We start from the raw sequence: 17,767 nt of genomic DNA on the forward strand, positions 1-17,767 counted from the left end.
ATTTTTTTTTTTCCCCTCATTTTTTAGCGCTGCACACTGGAAGATGTACTGTAGAGGGCTCGCTCGGGGCTATATACATTGCTATATAAGGGATGGAGATGGCAGGGAGCAGCCAAGTGCAACCCCAAGTTCAGCTTCCCCTCTCCGCGGCCATCCCCACACTCTACAGCAACCTCATCCTCCGCCCCGAGGAAAACACCTGGCCATTTTATTTTTCTCGATTCGTCATCAAGACGTCAATTAACAGATTCTCTCAGCGACGGAAGAAAAAAAAAATATATATATCTATACCCCAGCGATGGGAAACCCCTCCCTGCTGGCGCCCCAGGGGGCCGAGGGAAACGGGATCCAGTTACTTACTGGGGATCAGATGCTGCTAAAAATACAGGAGCGGAGCCCGGGCGATGGCGAAGGCGCCCGGACAAAGCCGTCCCCGTCCCGGAGCGTCACCCGAGCAGCGCAACGCCAGACGGTGATGTCACCGCCGGCACGCAACAAAGGACGCGGCACCGGCCGGACGGACACCGCCTGTCCCCGGCCCCCTCCGGGACCCACCGCCCCCCGCCGGGCCGGGCCCGGCCCGAGCCTCCCGCCCGCCCAGAGGCCCGAGCTGTGAGAGCGGTGCAGACAAAGCGGCTCCCCCCACGACCACCTCCCCGGTACGCGTGAGCGGAAAGGGAGAGGTTCGGGCGGCCGCCCAGCGCAGGAGCGGCGGGGGGGGGGAGTCCGCGGCCCGGCCCTCAGGGCGAGCGGCCTGCGCCCCGCTCCTCGGCCCCTTCCCCGCGGCCCCGCCGCCCGCTCCCCTCCCCTACCTGATATGGCGGCGGCGGCTCCTGATCCGGCTCAGCCCCGTCCCCGTAGCTGGCGCGGTCCGACTGCGACTCGTGGAGTAGGGAGATGTCATCTGAGGTGGGGGACTTGAGGCAGTTCCCCATCTTCTCCCCCCGCCCCGGGGAGCGGGGCTCCCCCTCCTCCTCAGGGACGGACCGCCAGCCCCCGCCGGCGGCGGCTCCGCGCCCTCAGCCTCCCCGCCGCAGCGCGCAGCCCGCAGCCACCCCGCCGGGGAGGCTCATGCCAGCCCCGGCCCTAAGCGGCTTAACAGCAGCCCGGCCGCCTCCCGCTTCGCTCCGCGCCCGCCCCGACCCCCCGCAGCCGGGGGCAGGGATGGGGGGGGACAGGGACGGGAGGGTGGGGAGGGGGGGCGGCAGGACCGGCCTCCCACCCCCCGGCAGGGGGGCGGCGGCGTGGGGGCAGCGGGGCTCCGGTGGGGTCCGCCCGCCCCGCGGCAGCCCCGGCGCTGTTCTGCTTCCTGGTCACCAGCTCCCTGCGCACTGGGCTTTGTCGCACAGGCCGCCCTGGCTCCTCCTCTCACTCCTCCCCGCCGGGCCAGGTTAGCAACCGACAAGGCCCCGGCCCCGCGGCGGGGGGAGCCCTGCCCGCCCCACGGCGGGACGAGGAGAAGCGGGGCGGAGGGGTGGGAAGGGTGAGGCGGGGTATCCGCCCGGCTGCCGCCGCCTGCGGTGCGGTGGGCTCTTCCCGGCCCCCAAAATGGTGGGTGCCGCTTACGCTCCACCCCCGGGAGCGCTTTGTTTTTGTTTGTTTTCCGGGCATGGCGGCGCGGCCGGGGAGGAAAGGCCGCCCCGCACCGGCGGAGGGGCCCGGGCGGCGGTACCGGGACTGAGGGGCGCCGGGGAGCCCCCGCCCCGCCCCGGGTGGCGGTGGTGCGTGTGAGGGTCTGCCCGGAATCGTGTGGGTCACCCCGGGTGGGCGCTCGGGGAGGAGCGGGGGCTCCTCCGGTACTGGTCGCTGGCCTTGCTGGGGTTTGTGGCTGTAGGGGCCGGGCACTTGCCCCCAGCGTGGGGCAAAAAGGGCAACAGGCACTTGTATCACTGCTGTGTTTCTGAAGGCTCTTTGTGTTGTAAGCAGGTGTCAAGATAAACCATGTATTTAGCTCCTTTTTTTTTCTTCATAAAAAATGTATTCACGCTTGGATATAAGTATGGATAAGTATAGATAAATGCAGATTTCAATAGAGTTGAATGCCCCTCTTTCCCTGCATTGTTGTGCTGGCACAGACCCCCACAGAGGGAACAATACTCACTTTTTTTCCATTACAGGATGAGTCTTTAAATGTTCTTTCTGTCATCTGGGACCCTTCCTCAGAATCCGTCCCTGGCCTTCAGATTCAGACCATGGACGATATTTAAAAATCCCCTTTTGTCACAGTATATTTTAAAGTGAAGCAAATTTGGTGCAGATGAGGACAGCTAGAAAGTACAGTTTGTAACGCAGTAACAGCATGGGCACTGGTTATCGCGGGCTTCTCTGCTGATCCAGGTCAGTCCCACTTTGCACTCAAGCTTCCATCTTAGGTCAAAGTATCCACACAGCAGTTGTCCACGGTGACATATTTGGCCCTGCAACCTTTAGTTAAGCATTGGAGAGGTCCTGTGGTGGACCTCGCAGGCTGGGAACAGACTTTTTGCTGATTATCCATGTGAGTTCTTTCTTGAAGATTTCACTTTATTACTGTTTAGGAGTTTTGTTTTGCTCTTATCAATGGATAACTTAAAACAGCCCCAGTGTGAAATCCGTAGCAACAGAAAATTTATTATTGGCATTTATGGGGTTCAAACACAGTTTTAGGCTTCTCTAAGATGTTCAACTCTCTGTTGAGAATAAAAATTGTGCGCAAATTGTGACTGTTGCTCATGATGGAGAGGCTTTGCAATGGGCTGCTGTAAACAATAATGACAGCTGTACATGACTTGGTCATTTGGGTGTTTATCCTGTGAGTATGTTGACTTTTAATAGGAGAATTAGGCAAGCAATCGCTGGAGAGGATCCAGCGAACCACTGCCTCACCCAGTCATGATTTCAAGGTTAAGGCAATGTCAGAGCTGGCTGCTGTGAGAGCCTGGTGGTGAGACTCCAGCTCTGTTACTGGTGTTTCCAGTGGTGCAGTGGCAACAACGGGAACAAGACTACTGGCAACTAGAAAGACTTCCTCATTCAGCTGTCAGTTCATGGTTTGTTCTCTCTGTGGAGCTTCATCCTGTGTCGTTGGTGTAGCTCTGTAGACCACAGGTATGTCCCACAGTGTGCTTTCCAGTTGGGATCCTGTACACTGTGGAGGTCCTGTGGGAGCATGTGGTGCCTCTTCGCTGGCTGGCATGCCAAGATTTCCTTTCTTTGTAAACCAGCATGCACACATGGGTCGAAACACAGCTGGGTCACTCAGGGGTCCCACAGTATAGATGTTGCCTTTATTTACCTTGAGTCAGATGTCCAAAAGCAGTAACTGCTAAGCTGCTTTCCCATTAGTAGGCACAGGATGCTCCAAATCTGGGCTATGTTTCAAAGATGGAGACTTGTGAAATGCCGTGAGATGTCTGCTTCCCGTGGTGGGCTCACAGAGCCCCAAGAGGAAGCAACAGTTCACGTTTGGCTTTGCAACGTGACAGACTGCACCTGTGAGAGCTCTGAAGGGGGAAGAGCTGTTAGCAGTCATTACTGGTTCTTTGGAGTAGGGATGGTTTAAGCCACTTGTTTTCTAGGCCATTCACTCCTGTTATGTCAGGTAGGCCGTTAACGGCTTTGCACCACCAGCTCAACAGTTGTACAGCAGTCCAGGAGATGGAGAATGGAAAAATTCTGGTGTTCACAAATGCACAAATGTGGTCTTTTGATTTCACTGCGTATGCTGTGGTGGGACTGTGAGGCTAGTCCTTTAGCTACTACATTTCTTGGGGACAAGAAAGCAGCGAAGAGCATTTCAAGTTGAGGGCTGGTTGTCCTTATTGCTCAATAACTATTTGATGGGAGTCTTTTTTTTTTTTTTTTCTAGAGAACGCATGAACTGTTTTCACTGTTTCTCAGAATTGAGTTACAGAAAATTCAACAGACATGGCAGGCTTCACTGTACCTGCTTTTGGTAGATAATGTTTTTAAGTACAGAGGCAGCTTAGAAGGATCTGCTTTTGTGGAAACAGACACAGAGGTGGTCCTTGCATATGCAGAATGCTGGAGGTGACTATGGACCAAATAGACTACAGAACAAAAAAAACCAGGCCCCTGTTTATGAGCTGTTCAGGCTGTAGGAGATCCTTGTTCCAGATAGACTTGGAGGCTCACAAATAGGTTTTATATGGTCCTTTTTTTCTGAGAGGATGTGATTTACAAATACAGTTTCCCTGTTCCAGCAGAACCATAGGACAATTTAACCGATGGCTTTAGTTCTCTTTGGTTTTTGCTTCCCCTGCTTAATTTGGGGAACAAACAATTATCAGACTGGATTTTCTAGAGCCTTAAAATGATCTTACAGATGGAAGAAAGAGCCATGTAGTGTCTTAGGCCTGCATAGATACTACTGATAGAAAAGATGAATGCAAATAGAAAAATTTGTATCGGACTAGTATAAATACAGAACTGGCAACCTAAGTCCATGAAACTTCTTCTTACCTGTAAACATTTACCTATAATCTGTTGTCAGAATGGAAATGAGGTAGCCTGAAATTTTCCAGTGTGCAGGATTTATGTTCTGGTAAGTCTGGATACGACAATGTCATGTACAGATCTGTTCTGACCATTTTTTGGCACCTAGCATCTTCTAAGTGAAATGTATTTTTAAAAACAAAATGGGAATTAATGAAAAATGTTTTTAAAGGATGCGAACAGTTGAATGGTTATGTTTTGTTTTTGAGGTTCTTGATACGAGGGGAGACGAGTCACATAATGCTATATTCTTAAGGCTCCTCTGGGCTAGACGGAGATGATGAGCTATCTTACTGAAAAATCCCTTTCTTTTTGAGTTAAAAATCAAAAAAACACTTAGGATATGAAAAATCTTTCTTGTTAATAGTTCCTCTGCAAAATGGACATCATAAATTGCCTAATTTATAGATAAAAGACCCTTTGGTAACTTCATTTTATGTGATCCGTGGTCATGTTGTTGTTGGACAACATTTGGTATACGTTTAATGTGTCATGCTCAACAAAAGTTTTTGAAAGACCTTTTCTGTCCTCAGCATGGAAAAGTTTTTTCACTTCCTTTTCTTCCATCAGCCTTATTTTTCCAGTACTTATCACCTCTTATTGTGTCTTATCTTTCTTCTGGATAAGATTGTTTTCTCAATTCATATACAGAAGCCCAGTTAACTTTTGAGTGCAATCTTTGCATGCCATCGTACCCATAGGTTCAGAGATAGCACTGTTTGTTCAGGTAATGTTGGTGAATAAGACTCATTTTTCTGGAAAAAAGGGCCTTGTCTACCTGTGGAGAATGGAAATAAACGACATTCTTCTGTTAGGTATGTGAATCTGATTATGGGAATGACTGAGTTAATTTATCTGGTTATAAAGAACATAGCATCTTCTAAAATGCACATGGTTATTTTTAGTTTTGTTGATTTTAGCTGAACCGTAGACATTTCTCAGTATGTATTACAATTGTATATATTGTTTTTCAAGAGAGAGTGAATGCAGCACTAGAAAGTAATTATGGAACTAATATATTTCCCTGAAATGCACTTTGGGTTGCAGCATTTTGCTCATGTTTCTAAAAATTACTTCGATTTCTGCTTAAATTATCCTGGTATCACAAATACCACTTGTATCAATTTATCCCAAGGATACCATCTTGATAAGGATATGTTGTCCTTTATTGTCATAAATAAGTTGCCTTCCACAATAAGTGTTTTCCCCAGATCCAAAATGTTTTATCACCAAGGAGTGTAGTGCCTACCTACTCTAGGCACTGGGGTATCTCCACTGTATGTCACAAAGAAGAAAAAGAACTTGTATTTTGGCATTAAAAAACTGAAACAACAAAGCAGACAGTCATCATACAAAAGTAACCTCTTCAAACAAACCCTGTGTCAGACAGCTTCATGGTGAATTTTGTGTAGGAGTCAATTTTCCTTTTTCTCAGTGTACCACGTACCACCAGAGTCTCAACTTCAAGAATGATCAGAGACCTAGAAAACATGATAAGAGGAGACACTGAAAGAATTGGGGTTGTTTAGTCTAAAGAAAATTAAAGTGTTGGGGAAAAGTGGTAATGATCTTCAAAAATCTTCTTTAAAAGTTTCTCCTCAGAGAGAAGGAATATGTTTTTCTTCATGTTCAGTGGGTCCAGGGCAAGAGGTGATGGGCTTGGAGTAGGAGATTTAAGGTAGACATTAGGAAAATATTTCAAACTGCAAAAGTAGTTTAGCGCTGGAAATGATTACCTGGGAATCTTGCTTACTGAAGGTTTTGAAAAGCAGGTTAGGTAAAGTGTCTCAGGAATGGTTTTAGTTGCAGTAGATTGTATACAGATAACCCCAGAAGGTTCCAGACTGGCTTATATTGTTTCGTTTCTCTCGGGTGATTTACAACAGATGCATTACTGCTGTGTCACTTTAATTCTCACTGTTCCATATATCCTTAGAAAATACCAGTAAGAAAGCAAGGCAGTAGGTAAAAATTGGGATAAGTAGAATGGCTGGTGAAGTTCCCAATAGCAGAATATTAAGGAATCACAGTTACTGCAGGGTAAGTGTTGTGTTTGAGCGGGAGTGTGACTCGGTGACACATCAGTGGGAGCCCCCAGTACTGGGCTGGCGTTCAACAAGTAGTGGATATTCAATACACAGAAATCTATGTTTCAACTCATCTATTAATTTTTAATTTAATTTAAATAAATTTTAATTTAATTTTAAATTTTAATGGCAGTGGTGATTGTTCTTCACTTTTTGTTATGTGTAAATGCTTCCTGAATTTGCAAGGAGTGAGCTCTATCCAGAGTTTGCCAGTGGCCAGTGTGTTAGTCACCAGGTACCATCACTGTGGGTTCAGGGATATTCTGCCCAAAATATGGGGAAAAGATAGATATTTGGAGTAGCAGGCCCAGAAGCCAAAATTACCTCAACTAATGAGGAGTATGAAGTTGAACATGATATTGTTTCATCTGAATTTACTTCTATCTTGGAGACTTTTGGTTCCTCACAAAGCCTTCGGTTCACTGCAACAGTAAGGTAGCATCCAAAATGCTTGTTCCTCTTTGAAACAGAATTGGAGCATTTATTATTTGTCCAAGTTGAATATGCTTTCTGCTGCACAACGTAAAATACCTCGTTCACCTTCTCCTAAGTCTTCCTGTTTCTCTGATTTTTCACCATTTTTCCTGCAGCCTAAAATCTCTGTTTTCTTCCTGTAGGTAGCTATCGGTCTTCTGCAATAACAGACTGATAAAATGACGCATGGAAAGATTCCCGAGAAGCTATGGAGTGTGACTCTGCATGCAACTCTGTCCCAGTCCGAGATCGCCTGTGTCTTTGTTGTTCCTTGTCAGAAAACTGTTGAAACTGTTTCTGGATACTGAATGACATCTGTAGGTACTGTGTTCTAATCCCTTGTAATTTCAAAATCTTTCCTAATATCTAAGATTGATATAAGTCAAACTCTGTATTATGTGTCCTGTCCGCATTGTTGCAGTGATTTTAGATATCTGAAGACTGTTATCATGCTGCTTTGTTTCAGTCTTTCCATACAGATCGCAACTTGTAAATCTCCCCTTCGTTTCACTGTCGTGCAGACTCTTTCTTTGGTCCACTTTTTCAGTAAGCGTCCAAAGCTGGACAGAGTACTCCAGTTAAAACCTCAGTGTTGAGTAAAGAGAATATTATTTAGTACGTGAAAAAATGCCCTTTATCAAACTTAGCGTCCATCCTTTTTCATAATACAACATCGTTGACTTCAGTTTGTAGTGCACTGTCACTCTCTATCCTTCTCAGGGTAATTCCTGCCTACTCAGATTTTCTTATTTTATGCTTCTCCAGATGATTATTCTGAAGGGTACTATTTTGGACTTCCTGTTGAAACTCTGGTCTATGATGGCTTAGCCAGCTGAATTGCAGAAGACAAGTTTCTGGAGACTGAACAGAAGGAATGCAAGGAGGAACCACTGAAGATTTTGTATTAGGTGATTGTGGATGACTGCCTCTGGCACTGGGGAAGCGTTGATCTTTGGGAAATTAACTTTACCGTCTGGCCAGAAGTGTTTCCTCTTCTTAAGATTCGGTTTTACTTATTGAACAGTCCGTGTGTGTGCACCTTCCTTGTGGAGGGAGAGCAGGCTGGAAATTTGTACCAATATTTGCTTTTGCATGCACCAACACTTCTGTTATCTGACGGAATACTGTGCTTACTGCAAAAATTTCTAGAAAACAACTATGTCATGCAGAACACAGGAATGATCATAAATTAAGTCTTCCTGATTTCTGTAGTGCTACGAGAAGGGATACAAGAGGGTAGTTGTACACTCCCAGTTAGTCAGTCCTGGTTTCGGTTGTGTGGAGATTCCTATAAGACATGAAAATCTCGATTGTTTAAGCTGTTAAGATCTGACAGAACAGGAGGGAGGCCTTTTTTTTTTTTAGCAGAACAAATCACACACTGTTTAAACAAACACTTCCCACACACTGAAAGACAGCTAAAGGTACTGTAAGTTTATTACGACTTTTTTGAAAAAATGTTTCAAAATTTTTGTGTCTAAATTATTTTTCTTTTCATTTATTTTGAAGTGCATACCTAAAGTGAGTTCTTGTAACAGCAAATATTTCCCTCTTTCGGTTAAGTTTGTAGAAATTGTAGGCTCTCTGGAGCTACTTTTCTCTAACTTTTTTTTTGGAGGTGTTATCATCTTAACAGGAACATTGTTAACAGTGGACTTGCAGACTGCTTTAGAAATTCGTGTATTGGGCTACATACTGACTTAGGAAATGTCTCAAAACAACATACACTTCGCTGGTACTTGTCCACAAAAGCTCCTGTAGAAATAGATGACCTTACAGAATCTCTGCAAGATGCGGGATGATTGTAGTGGTGCGTATTGCCTCTGAGTCGTAAGCTGTACACCAGCACAACACAAGGGTTAAGGACAAGGTAAAATCACTTTCTGCTGTTTTGATTTCTTGAGAGATTATTGTTTTTACGCAAGAAATGGGGAGTGGGGTTCCTTGTGTGAGGACTGTTCTGTGCCAGAAGTTGAAGGCATGGGCCAAAAGTGTTCCTGTCAACTGTGGTGCCATTCATAGCTTTTGCGTCAGAATCTTGAATTTGGATACAAAGATCTCCGTTGTAGAAGCCCCATCTTGTGGACAACCAATCAATGACTACTTCAGCACAACTGAGATTTGAAATACGGAGAAAATATGAAGGTATTTTGGTAGTCTTTGCAATAAAATGGAGAGTCTTCATGTTGCTGGACAATATGGAAACTTCATTCATGTGTAGAAATTGGCATATGCTTTTTGAAGGCTATTTCCAAAGGTAAGAAACAGTGAAATGCAGAGAGGTGATAAACCGGGATGGAAACAAGGATGTTGTCCCCAGAACTCTTGTTTTAAGTCTGAATCAGCTAAAACAAGCCTGAATCCTGCCTTGAATTTCCAGAATAGTTTCCTTTAGCATTTGTATAGTATAAATGAGTCTTTGGGTGGCAAAATCATATAGGGGCAGAAGGACATTCTGTGAAAAAAAAATTGTTAAGACAGAAAGAATAGTAAAGTATGCATGAAAGCTGAATCGGGAAACTTTGGGAATGTCCTTAAGGAGATACTTGGTTTCAGCACAAGGTAATGGAAAAGGGCAAGCAACTCCAGACTCATTAGGAAGGTAAAAAGAGTGTGATAACAAGCCCATGATAAAAGCTATTTTCAGATTTCAGTATGAATTAGTAGAATATATTACATATATTCTGTCATATAGAATAATATATACATATGATTAGAATATTGTTTTGTCACTCTGAAGAAACTGGTTTACTATATGATAGTTTTCTATTTCTTCTATATGAAGAAATTAGGAAACTATATGATCGTTTTCCATTTAATAATAAAGGCTATGATGAAGTAGCCAGAAAGCGTAGCGACATCTAGGGAAAGTTTGGCAGAAGTGCCTCCATGCTAAAACATCTGTAGCTCCATTTTTTTTACTTCTCAGGTTGGCATTTGACAGTTATACTCTACGGAAAAACAAAAATGTCTTGAGCAACATAACCTCTTGAGAAACAAAGATAATGAATATGAGAATATGGTCTTTATGTTAAGATTTTAATAGGATCCCAGTGGGAGTTCTGAGTAGTGATAGTAGAAAAGAGATGGTCTTCACTGAATTTGCAAGTTAGATCTGTGTGAATTTTAAGCAGGAGACAGGTATGTGCTTAAATCCAATGTACTCTTCAAAAGACATCCTGCATCTCTGACTGAAAATGTAACCGCTTTTTTTTCTGTGAAGGTAGTGTACCCAGGGAAAGTTTGGTCAGAGTGGCTTGCTCGGAAGGGATGAGAAGAATAAAGAGGAATATGGTGTGTGAATAGGGTGCCATACCAGCCCCCTTGTTGGGAGGAGAACAGAGGTTGCTATTGCTACAGGTGGATATCTGACTAAGCATGGTGATTAAAGAGAGACAAAAGTTCATGATGTGGGTATCTCAAAGCCAAGAAAGAATTTCCTAGTTTGTATCAAGAGAGGTGTGGATGAAATCTTCACTTCAAAGACATACCAGGTACAATGTATTTTAATACTTAAAATTACCTGTAAAAGTGAGCGTACGTCTGCCACTTTACAGTTTAGTTTAAAATAAGTGCTTCCTTCATATTGAATCTAAAGACTTAGATTTTCATCCTTCAGTAGTCTGGGAATTACGTAAACACAAGTCATTCGTAACATAAGTAGATCTAAAAAAGTCACTGTTCTTAAAAAATTAACAGATAAAACTATAACGCACGTTACCAGCATATTATTAAAAAATTCACAGAAGTGCCTGTGCATGCTTAGGAGTTCCTGACTGACTCCTTTTGTTCCTCATAGCAATCCAAAGTCTCTTTTGAAATAGAATTCTACATTTTTGGTGAAAGGCATCTTTGAGAAATTGTCTGAGCCAGGGAAAAAGCTTTGAGAAAAATGCATATTCTGAATTTTGACCTCGGTCTGTTCCTTAAGGGAGAGAATATTAAGACTTTAGCAGTGTACAGGACAAAAATTTTTACCTGAAAGCAAATTCTGCTGGAACCAGAATGTGCACATGAAAGTCTTTCTTGGTGTGAAATGAAGTCATAAAAGGAGCTTCGTGGTTCCTTTTTGTGGAAGGTGTTTCTTCCTCCAGAGATGGGGAACAGCAGATGCTAGTTCACTCCTCAAGGGAAGAGCATATGAAGTGGGAACAGCTACTTATAATTCCCTGCACTTAAATAATGAAGCATGAGCAATTCAACAAGAGGAGTGCAGACAGATATTAGTGTGATGTGAAATCTAGAGAAGAAGCTGTAGGCTAGAAAAAGAAAATGAATATGTAAAGCTTGTACTAAAAGGGTGTTGGAGAGCAAGAATTTAATCCAGAGGTGTCCAAGAGGGAGTAACGATTGCTCAGAATCCTTGCTCCACCAAGTGAATTCATTGTAGTACAGAGAGAGGATAAAGGTATAAAGGACAGACTATTCCCTTATTTTTAGAGCAGAAGGCTCCAGAAAAAACTGGTGTTAAAGGCAGAAGTCTGTGGAGGGGTATAAGACAAAGGCAAGCATTCAGTGATACTTTGAATCTTAGACTATATTAGAAATCACAGTTGCTTGTATGTGCCCATATGAGAAGGAAGGAAAATGATGACATGAAGACACTGCAGAGTGATCTGTTGTACGTTCCTCTGCCAATATGTACAATAAAATGTTCAGTTGCAGTGGATCATAAACAGAGGGTTAATTGCTAAAAGTTGCAGAGTAATATGAATCTTGTGTACTAATAGATTTTATCAAGAAAATACAGCAGAAGTGGAAACTCAGAGTTTAAGTGTGAACTTGCAGTAATCCACTGACAGAAGAGTTGTGTAGGTGTATAAAATTGATTTGAAAGGGAATGAAGAGGTGTGACTTGTGAATTGCTACTTTTTAAAGGTAAAAAATTAGAGCACACGTAGGTCGTGTTAGAAAAGAAGGTAAGTCTTTATCCTTATCTCTTTATTATGTACATTTCTGTAAATGCTTCCTTTGGTTGCCTCTAGCCTTTCTACTATTTTAAATCTTTGAATATTAAATTTTTATTGATATTGAAATGCTAAGAGATGTAATAATACTGATATACCAAGTGATTTAACATTTAAAAAGATACAAAGATTTTCAGTGGCCATTTGAAAACAAGGTTTGAAGCATTACGTTACTACAAAATTAAATATATGCAGTTGAACTCTGAGCACTTCTGTTTGTAATATATGAGAATGTTCTCTTAAAGCTGTGTCTCCATAATGACATTTGAATTCCAACTTTGGTATGTAATTTTAGGATAGTACTTTATGTTTGATTTTCAACAGCATAGTTTTTTGCAGCTAGGTGGCTTGCGCTTCGAGCGGATTCTTCTTTTTAATCAAAAGGAGGAAAGCTTTTGCTCTACCTCTTTATAAACTCACCAGAGCCAATCCTTCATATCAAAGTTCATATTTTATTGACCAGACAGTGTTTTGTCTTTGCAATTAACTGCTGCAAGGATACAGTGCTGTAGAAACTATTAAAGGACAGTATTGATGTTACTGTAGTATTTTACCAGAATAGTTATTTAAAGTATGCAGTTACTTATGTTTTTACGTCTGTGCTATCAGCCTTTTCGACTGCTCTGCACCTGTGCTGTCACTGCCTTGTGTCCCTTCCTCTTCTAGCCCCGTCCCTTTATCTGGAGCTGTGGTGGTGCCACATTGCCGTAACCCCACTACCGCTTGCATTAGTTACCACCATAGGATCCACTTCCGCAGAGATGGATCCTGGTCCCTGGGCATAAAAAATCAGCAAGGTAAGGGGAAGGAAGGGCCCCTGCCATCACCAGAGACAACTTGAAGCTCTTCCGAGCCCTCTCTAACAGGCTCGATAATTCTGCAGTTCCTTATAGTAAGACACTTTTTCTGGTATTGATGTCATGACCATTTTAAAATGGCATCAGCCATTAATTACGATCGCAACTTTTAATTCTGGGTTTCTGTTTCAAATCTTCCCCAGTTCAGTCAGAACCAAAAGTTAATGCCCGTTGGCTAATTTCCAGTGCATGCCTCCACAGAACAACCGTTGCCTTTAACTGGTGGAGAGATCAAGGCTTGAACTGACAAAAGACATCTGTATCTTGGAAAACAAATTAATGTTTATGTTTTAATTTATAAGTTCCTGGCTCTTTTATGGTTCCTGTTTTTCAAGTAACGTCTCTTTGGATCCCTAGCTGATGGAGAGTCAAAATGGAAAAGGCCCGTGAGAGAATTATCATAATACAACATCTGGTCTGCATTGGAAAAAGCTGAGAAAGATATTCAACATCTCTGAGACCGAGAGGCAGCAGCTACGAGGCACTTTGAAAGTCAGACTATGAAAAATTGTGCAGGTTGTGGCCATCTGGGCCAATCTAATGTTGTTTTGGGAAGAGCTGCTCTGCTTCCTAGCATCTGAATTTTAATCTCACTTCAGCACAGGTATGTGAGAGCTGGGAGTGGTATGAAAGGTGTTTGCTTTTCATAATGTTAATCTGAATCCCAGCATTGTCCTAATTATGTCATGGGTTTTTGCCAGTCTCCCAGTTTTCTTTTGAGCATGTTAGCTGAAGAGTCGAAAGGCTTTCCCAGGGCTTTTGGCATAGCTTTATAGGAAAAAGGATGGAAAGGACTTTGTGTATTTTTGGAAGAATATTTTGCATCCTGCTTTAAACTATTCCAGAAGGTACAAGGACATTAGCTAGACTGCATATTGGCTTGCGTACTGGTATGTCACTAATGGCAGGGAGTTTTGCTTTGCCTAATTGTTTCTGTTTTCTGCAGTCACAGACTGTGAGAAATGCAAAAAAATCATAGACCAGCCCACGCAGTAAGGGTACCACCGGATTCAGAGGGAACAAACTCCTTCCACCACATGAAACTTTGGTCCCTTAAGTCATAGCTCATGCAGAACAGAAACAATTTTACATGTATAACAAGAAACACTGCAAATTGTTTTCCAAACAAAGACGTATACTGCAGATGGAAGAACTGATGAAAATTGTTTATAGTTGAGGAACTAAATGTAGATTTTTCAAGAACAAGGTTGCTCTCTTCCTTGCCAAGACAAACAAATCTGGTAGAACATCTCATTGCTTTAGGCTGCCTGAGGACCCACTGGAAAGTCTATGGACCTTTCTCCACAGAAAATTTGTGTGTTGACAGTACATCAGTGTATTGTCCACAGTTGCACTGTGGCAGCTGCAGAGGAAGTGGAAGGTTCTCAGAAATACATGAGGGAGAAATGGATTTTTGGCTTCTGGAACAGTATGGAGTGCTTTTGGAAACTGTAAGTTTATGAGCTGGATGTTACTGCTACAAAAGGTTATCTGTGAGTTAAACATAATGGTAATTAATCTGCTATCTTTAGATCTCAGCATTAACAACATGATGAAAATGAGAATTCATACTCTTTAGAATTGCGGTTTTCCAAGATGCCTTAATTCCAACTAAAATACCCAGATTTTCGCTGTTAGAGGTTTTCAGCGTTAGAGGTTTTCAGCGTTAACCTTTAGAAATACACTGTGCACAGATGTTTTTACAAGGCAGTATATAATCATCCCAAACTATATTTAGTGTGCCAGTTATTTAGGAAAAGCATGTATAATCCCTGATACTGACATAAAACATGTATTATCAGAATGATACAGTTTGTACTACCCTGGTATATAGTAGGCCCTGGAAATACAAAACTAATCATGTCATTAATATTCTGTTATGTCTGTAAACAGATATATTGGAAAAGACTGCCAGCAGCATTCTGGGCTGCATTAGGAAAAGCATTGCCAGCAGGTCACAGGAGGTGATTATTCCCCTTTACTCAGCACTGATGAGACCACAGTGAGAGTACTGTGCCCAGTTCTGGGCTCCCCACAAGAAGAAGGACATGGACTTGCTGGAGCGAGTGCAGGGAAGGGCCGTGAAGATGATTTAAGAGGCTGGAGATTTGTCATATGGTTGCCCAAAGAAGTTGTGGAGTTGGCAACCTTGAAGATACTCTGAACTCAACCAGGCAAGGTCCTGGGCAGCCTGCTCCTGGTGATTCTGCTTGGAGCTGGGGGTTGGACTGGATGATCTCCAGTGGTGCTTCCAACCTCAGTGATGCTGTGAATATTTGAAGCAGTTTGCTTATGTCTTGTAGGTGTTTTGGTTGGAACTTGCCTGTGTAGGAATCCTAAAGAAAGCAAAGGCTGTGACCCTAGAAATACATCCAGATGGCTGAGGCCCAGAAAAGGCATAATGGGAGCTGCTGAGTATTTTGGGTATCTCATCAGAGTGATATTTGACTTAAAAATACAAATACAGAAATCACTTGGGTCTTACTATCAATGACACCGAATACCCATAACGATTTCTCGCTTCAGCTGGATTGCAGATGGTAGCAGCCTCTCTCCATCTGAACACCTATTTTTGCTTAGTCTTGCTCTGGAAAACTTTACCATATACTTTACTCTAGAAATGAATATTTGGTGCTTTATGATGCAGAATTTGGTTGTTGGTTTAGTAAACGCTTTGTTTCCTTACTAGTACTGATACTAACAAATTGTAATGTCTTTTGACATATTGCTGCAGTAACAGGCACGCGCTATGTCTCAGAGAATTGAGAATATCATCATTTGAGCAAGGTAAAAATCAAAATATATAATTACATTGCATATTCTATGGCACTACACACTTAGCTTGTAACTATTCTTTTAGCACCTTCAGAATAAGAACAAAGCTGAAATTAAAAAGTGGCTTGCATTTCTTAATAGACACGAGATTTATATGGAAAGGTGAGATAACGTATTTTTTTACATCAGCTGAACAGTGATAGGAAGATTCACCTGTGGTTTTTCATCCTGAAGATGCTGAGGAACCAACTTGCAGTGTTGAGAATTACTGGATCCTCCTTCTTTAGAAAACTTTGTCTTTCATATTGCCTCATTTCCCTTTAAGAAAGAGGGAGAGCACTCTGAAAAACAAGAAGTTGAGGAACATTACACAAGGATTGTAAAGCACTTGGTTTCTTTTTTTTTTTTTTTTTTTACATTTCAGCAAATGAAACAGTAAGTAACAATAAGATAATAACTTTATTATCAATACATGGAGTCACATGGCGTCTTACAGACTAAGACAGAAATGTATAAATGCTAATTATCGGAAGACCTGAAGCCACAAAATTAAGTCTTCAGACATAAATAATGTATGAAGGTGAAATAAACTTACTCATAAGTTCCCATCTTCTGCCACCACTTTTCCCTGACTTACTGCTTTTACAGCATATCTCCTCTGATTGTAATAGTCTTTGCGTGGGATGGGTTTTTTGGTGGGGAGAGTATTCCTTTAAATTGACACCTCTAGCAGCAGTTCCTCCTTCTATTGTTTTCCTTTTATAAATTTATAGCCTATTATACCTCTCCAAGCCTGGCATAGCTCCAAGTCACCCATTTCTCAGTAATACAGGAAATTAAATCTAATGCCTAATAAGCATAGAGGCTTATGCAACCTTCGTTCACTGAATAAAGTATTAAATAACTTAATATTATTACCTTGTCTTTTGATAGCTAGAGAGTTGAGCACTTTGTTTTTCTGCAGACCACATAGGTTCTGCGTTTGGACTAGAGGAGCTGGGCTTTATCCACCCCTTCCACCAACTTTCTGAATGTCGCCTCAGTATTCTGCTCTTGTTGAAGGACCCCCTGAAACCTCCAGGTCTAGGGTTTGGTGCCCTTCTCCACTTCTCCCGGTAGTAGGAACCCCCTTTGTTCCCCAACACAAGGGCTGTGTACCCCGAGGTCTTACCCCAGGGGTGCTGGCTGCTTTCTCACTCATTCTCCCGCTCCCAGGATTTCCTCCAGCCTGACCAGATTTCTGCCTGTCCCATCCCATTTTCTGTTAGTAGCCCCTGCGGTTCTGTGTCGGTGGGTACGGCATTTAAAAATGCGAAATCTGGCTTTCAGCCGTGCAGATTAGCACCATAATTTCAGAACTTTGTCTCCTACATGTATCAGTGTAATAAATGGATTTATACTGAATAATTTTAAACTGCTATAGGCCTCTGAAACCCCTTCTGTCTAGGTTCTGTAATATGTAAGGTGACATAAGGTCACCGATGCTGTGGAAATTGGTTTTGCAGTTCGTATGCTAATTCAGCAAGAAATCAGTTCTTGCAGAAACCCAAAGAAAATTATTTTAATATAGCGCCATGCTACTTTATTGACTTTCAGGAAAGATATAATTAAAACATTCAAGGGAGTTACAAGACTGGAGCAAATACCATTATGGAAATAAAAGGCTATTTTTACAACACAGCTTATTAGCTTCCTTTCGAAAAAGCAAATCAGCTGAATGTGAATGGGCACAAAATAACATTTTCACCTGCTCAAGAAGATGAGAAACAAGATATTTTTATAAACAGAGTTCAGTGTAAGAATAGACTTGGCACAGTCTCTTCTGTGTTGCTCACCTTGGGTTTACTGTAACTGGTGCTGCGATTTTCTGGATGAAAACTTCCATCGGAATATATCCAGGGCCATTAACAAGGCTGCACTAGTGCAACTGATTGCAATGTGGAACAGAATTCCCTTGGTGGTGCCTAAGGAGAATCTCTGCACTCAGTATGAATAAGTGGTAGAAAATGCCTTATTTTTTTCAGAAACAAATAATTAAGTTAAATTGAAAATAATTGTAATAGTCAATCTCTAAGAATAATCAGTAAGAATTTTGAAGCCCTGTATTTTCTCC

The 17,767-nt window shown here is 42.5% G+C and overlaps 1 protein-coding gene and 2 long non-coding RNA genes across 4 annotated transcripts in view; 2 read left to right on the forward strand and 1 right to left on the reverse strand.

The window, feature by feature from the left end:
* Positions 1 to 1,344, reverse strand: part of RNF11 (ring finger protein 11) — a 33,082-nt gene extending 31,738 nt beyond the window's left edge. Inside the window, exon 1 of the mRNA XM_063343926.1 lies at positions 813 to 1,344. Coding sequence (XP_063199996.1) covers positions 813 to 935 — 123 coding nt within the window. The 5' untranslated portion in view covers positions 936 to 1,344. The remainder of the gene's footprint in view (positions 1 to 812) is intronic.
* LOC134519562 (uncharacterized) lies at positions 1,254 to 9,640 on the forward strand. Of its 2 annotated transcripts, none has more exons than XR_010072254.1 (3): positions 1,254 to 1,390; positions 7,199 to 7,376; positions 7,821 to 9,640. It is a non-coding gene; the product is annotated as an uncharacterized LOC134519562 (long non-coding RNA). The 2 variants fall into 2 exon arrangements; XR_010072253.1 differs by lacking the exon at positions 1,254 to 1,390 and adding an exon at positions 1,427 to 1,551.
* A 20-nt stretch (positions 9,641 to 9,660) lies between these two features.
* Positions 9,661 to 16,945, forward strand: LOC134519563 (uncharacterized). Its single transcript, XR_010072255.1, has 3 exons — positions 9,661 to 12,819; positions 13,237 to 13,483; positions 14,143 to 16,945. It is a non-coding gene; the product is annotated as an uncharacterized LOC134519563 (long non-coding RNA).
* The last annotated feature ends 822 nt before the right edge of the window (positions 16,946 to 17,767 follow it).

Source organism: Chroicocephalus ridibundus, chromosome 8 (assembly GCF_963924245.1).
Source record: "Chroicocephalus ridibundus chromosome 8, bChrRid1.1, whole genome shotgun sequence".
Classification (NCBI taxonomy): Eukaryota; Metazoa; Chordata; class Aves; order Charadriiformes; family Laridae; genus Chroicocephalus; species Chroicocephalus ridibundus.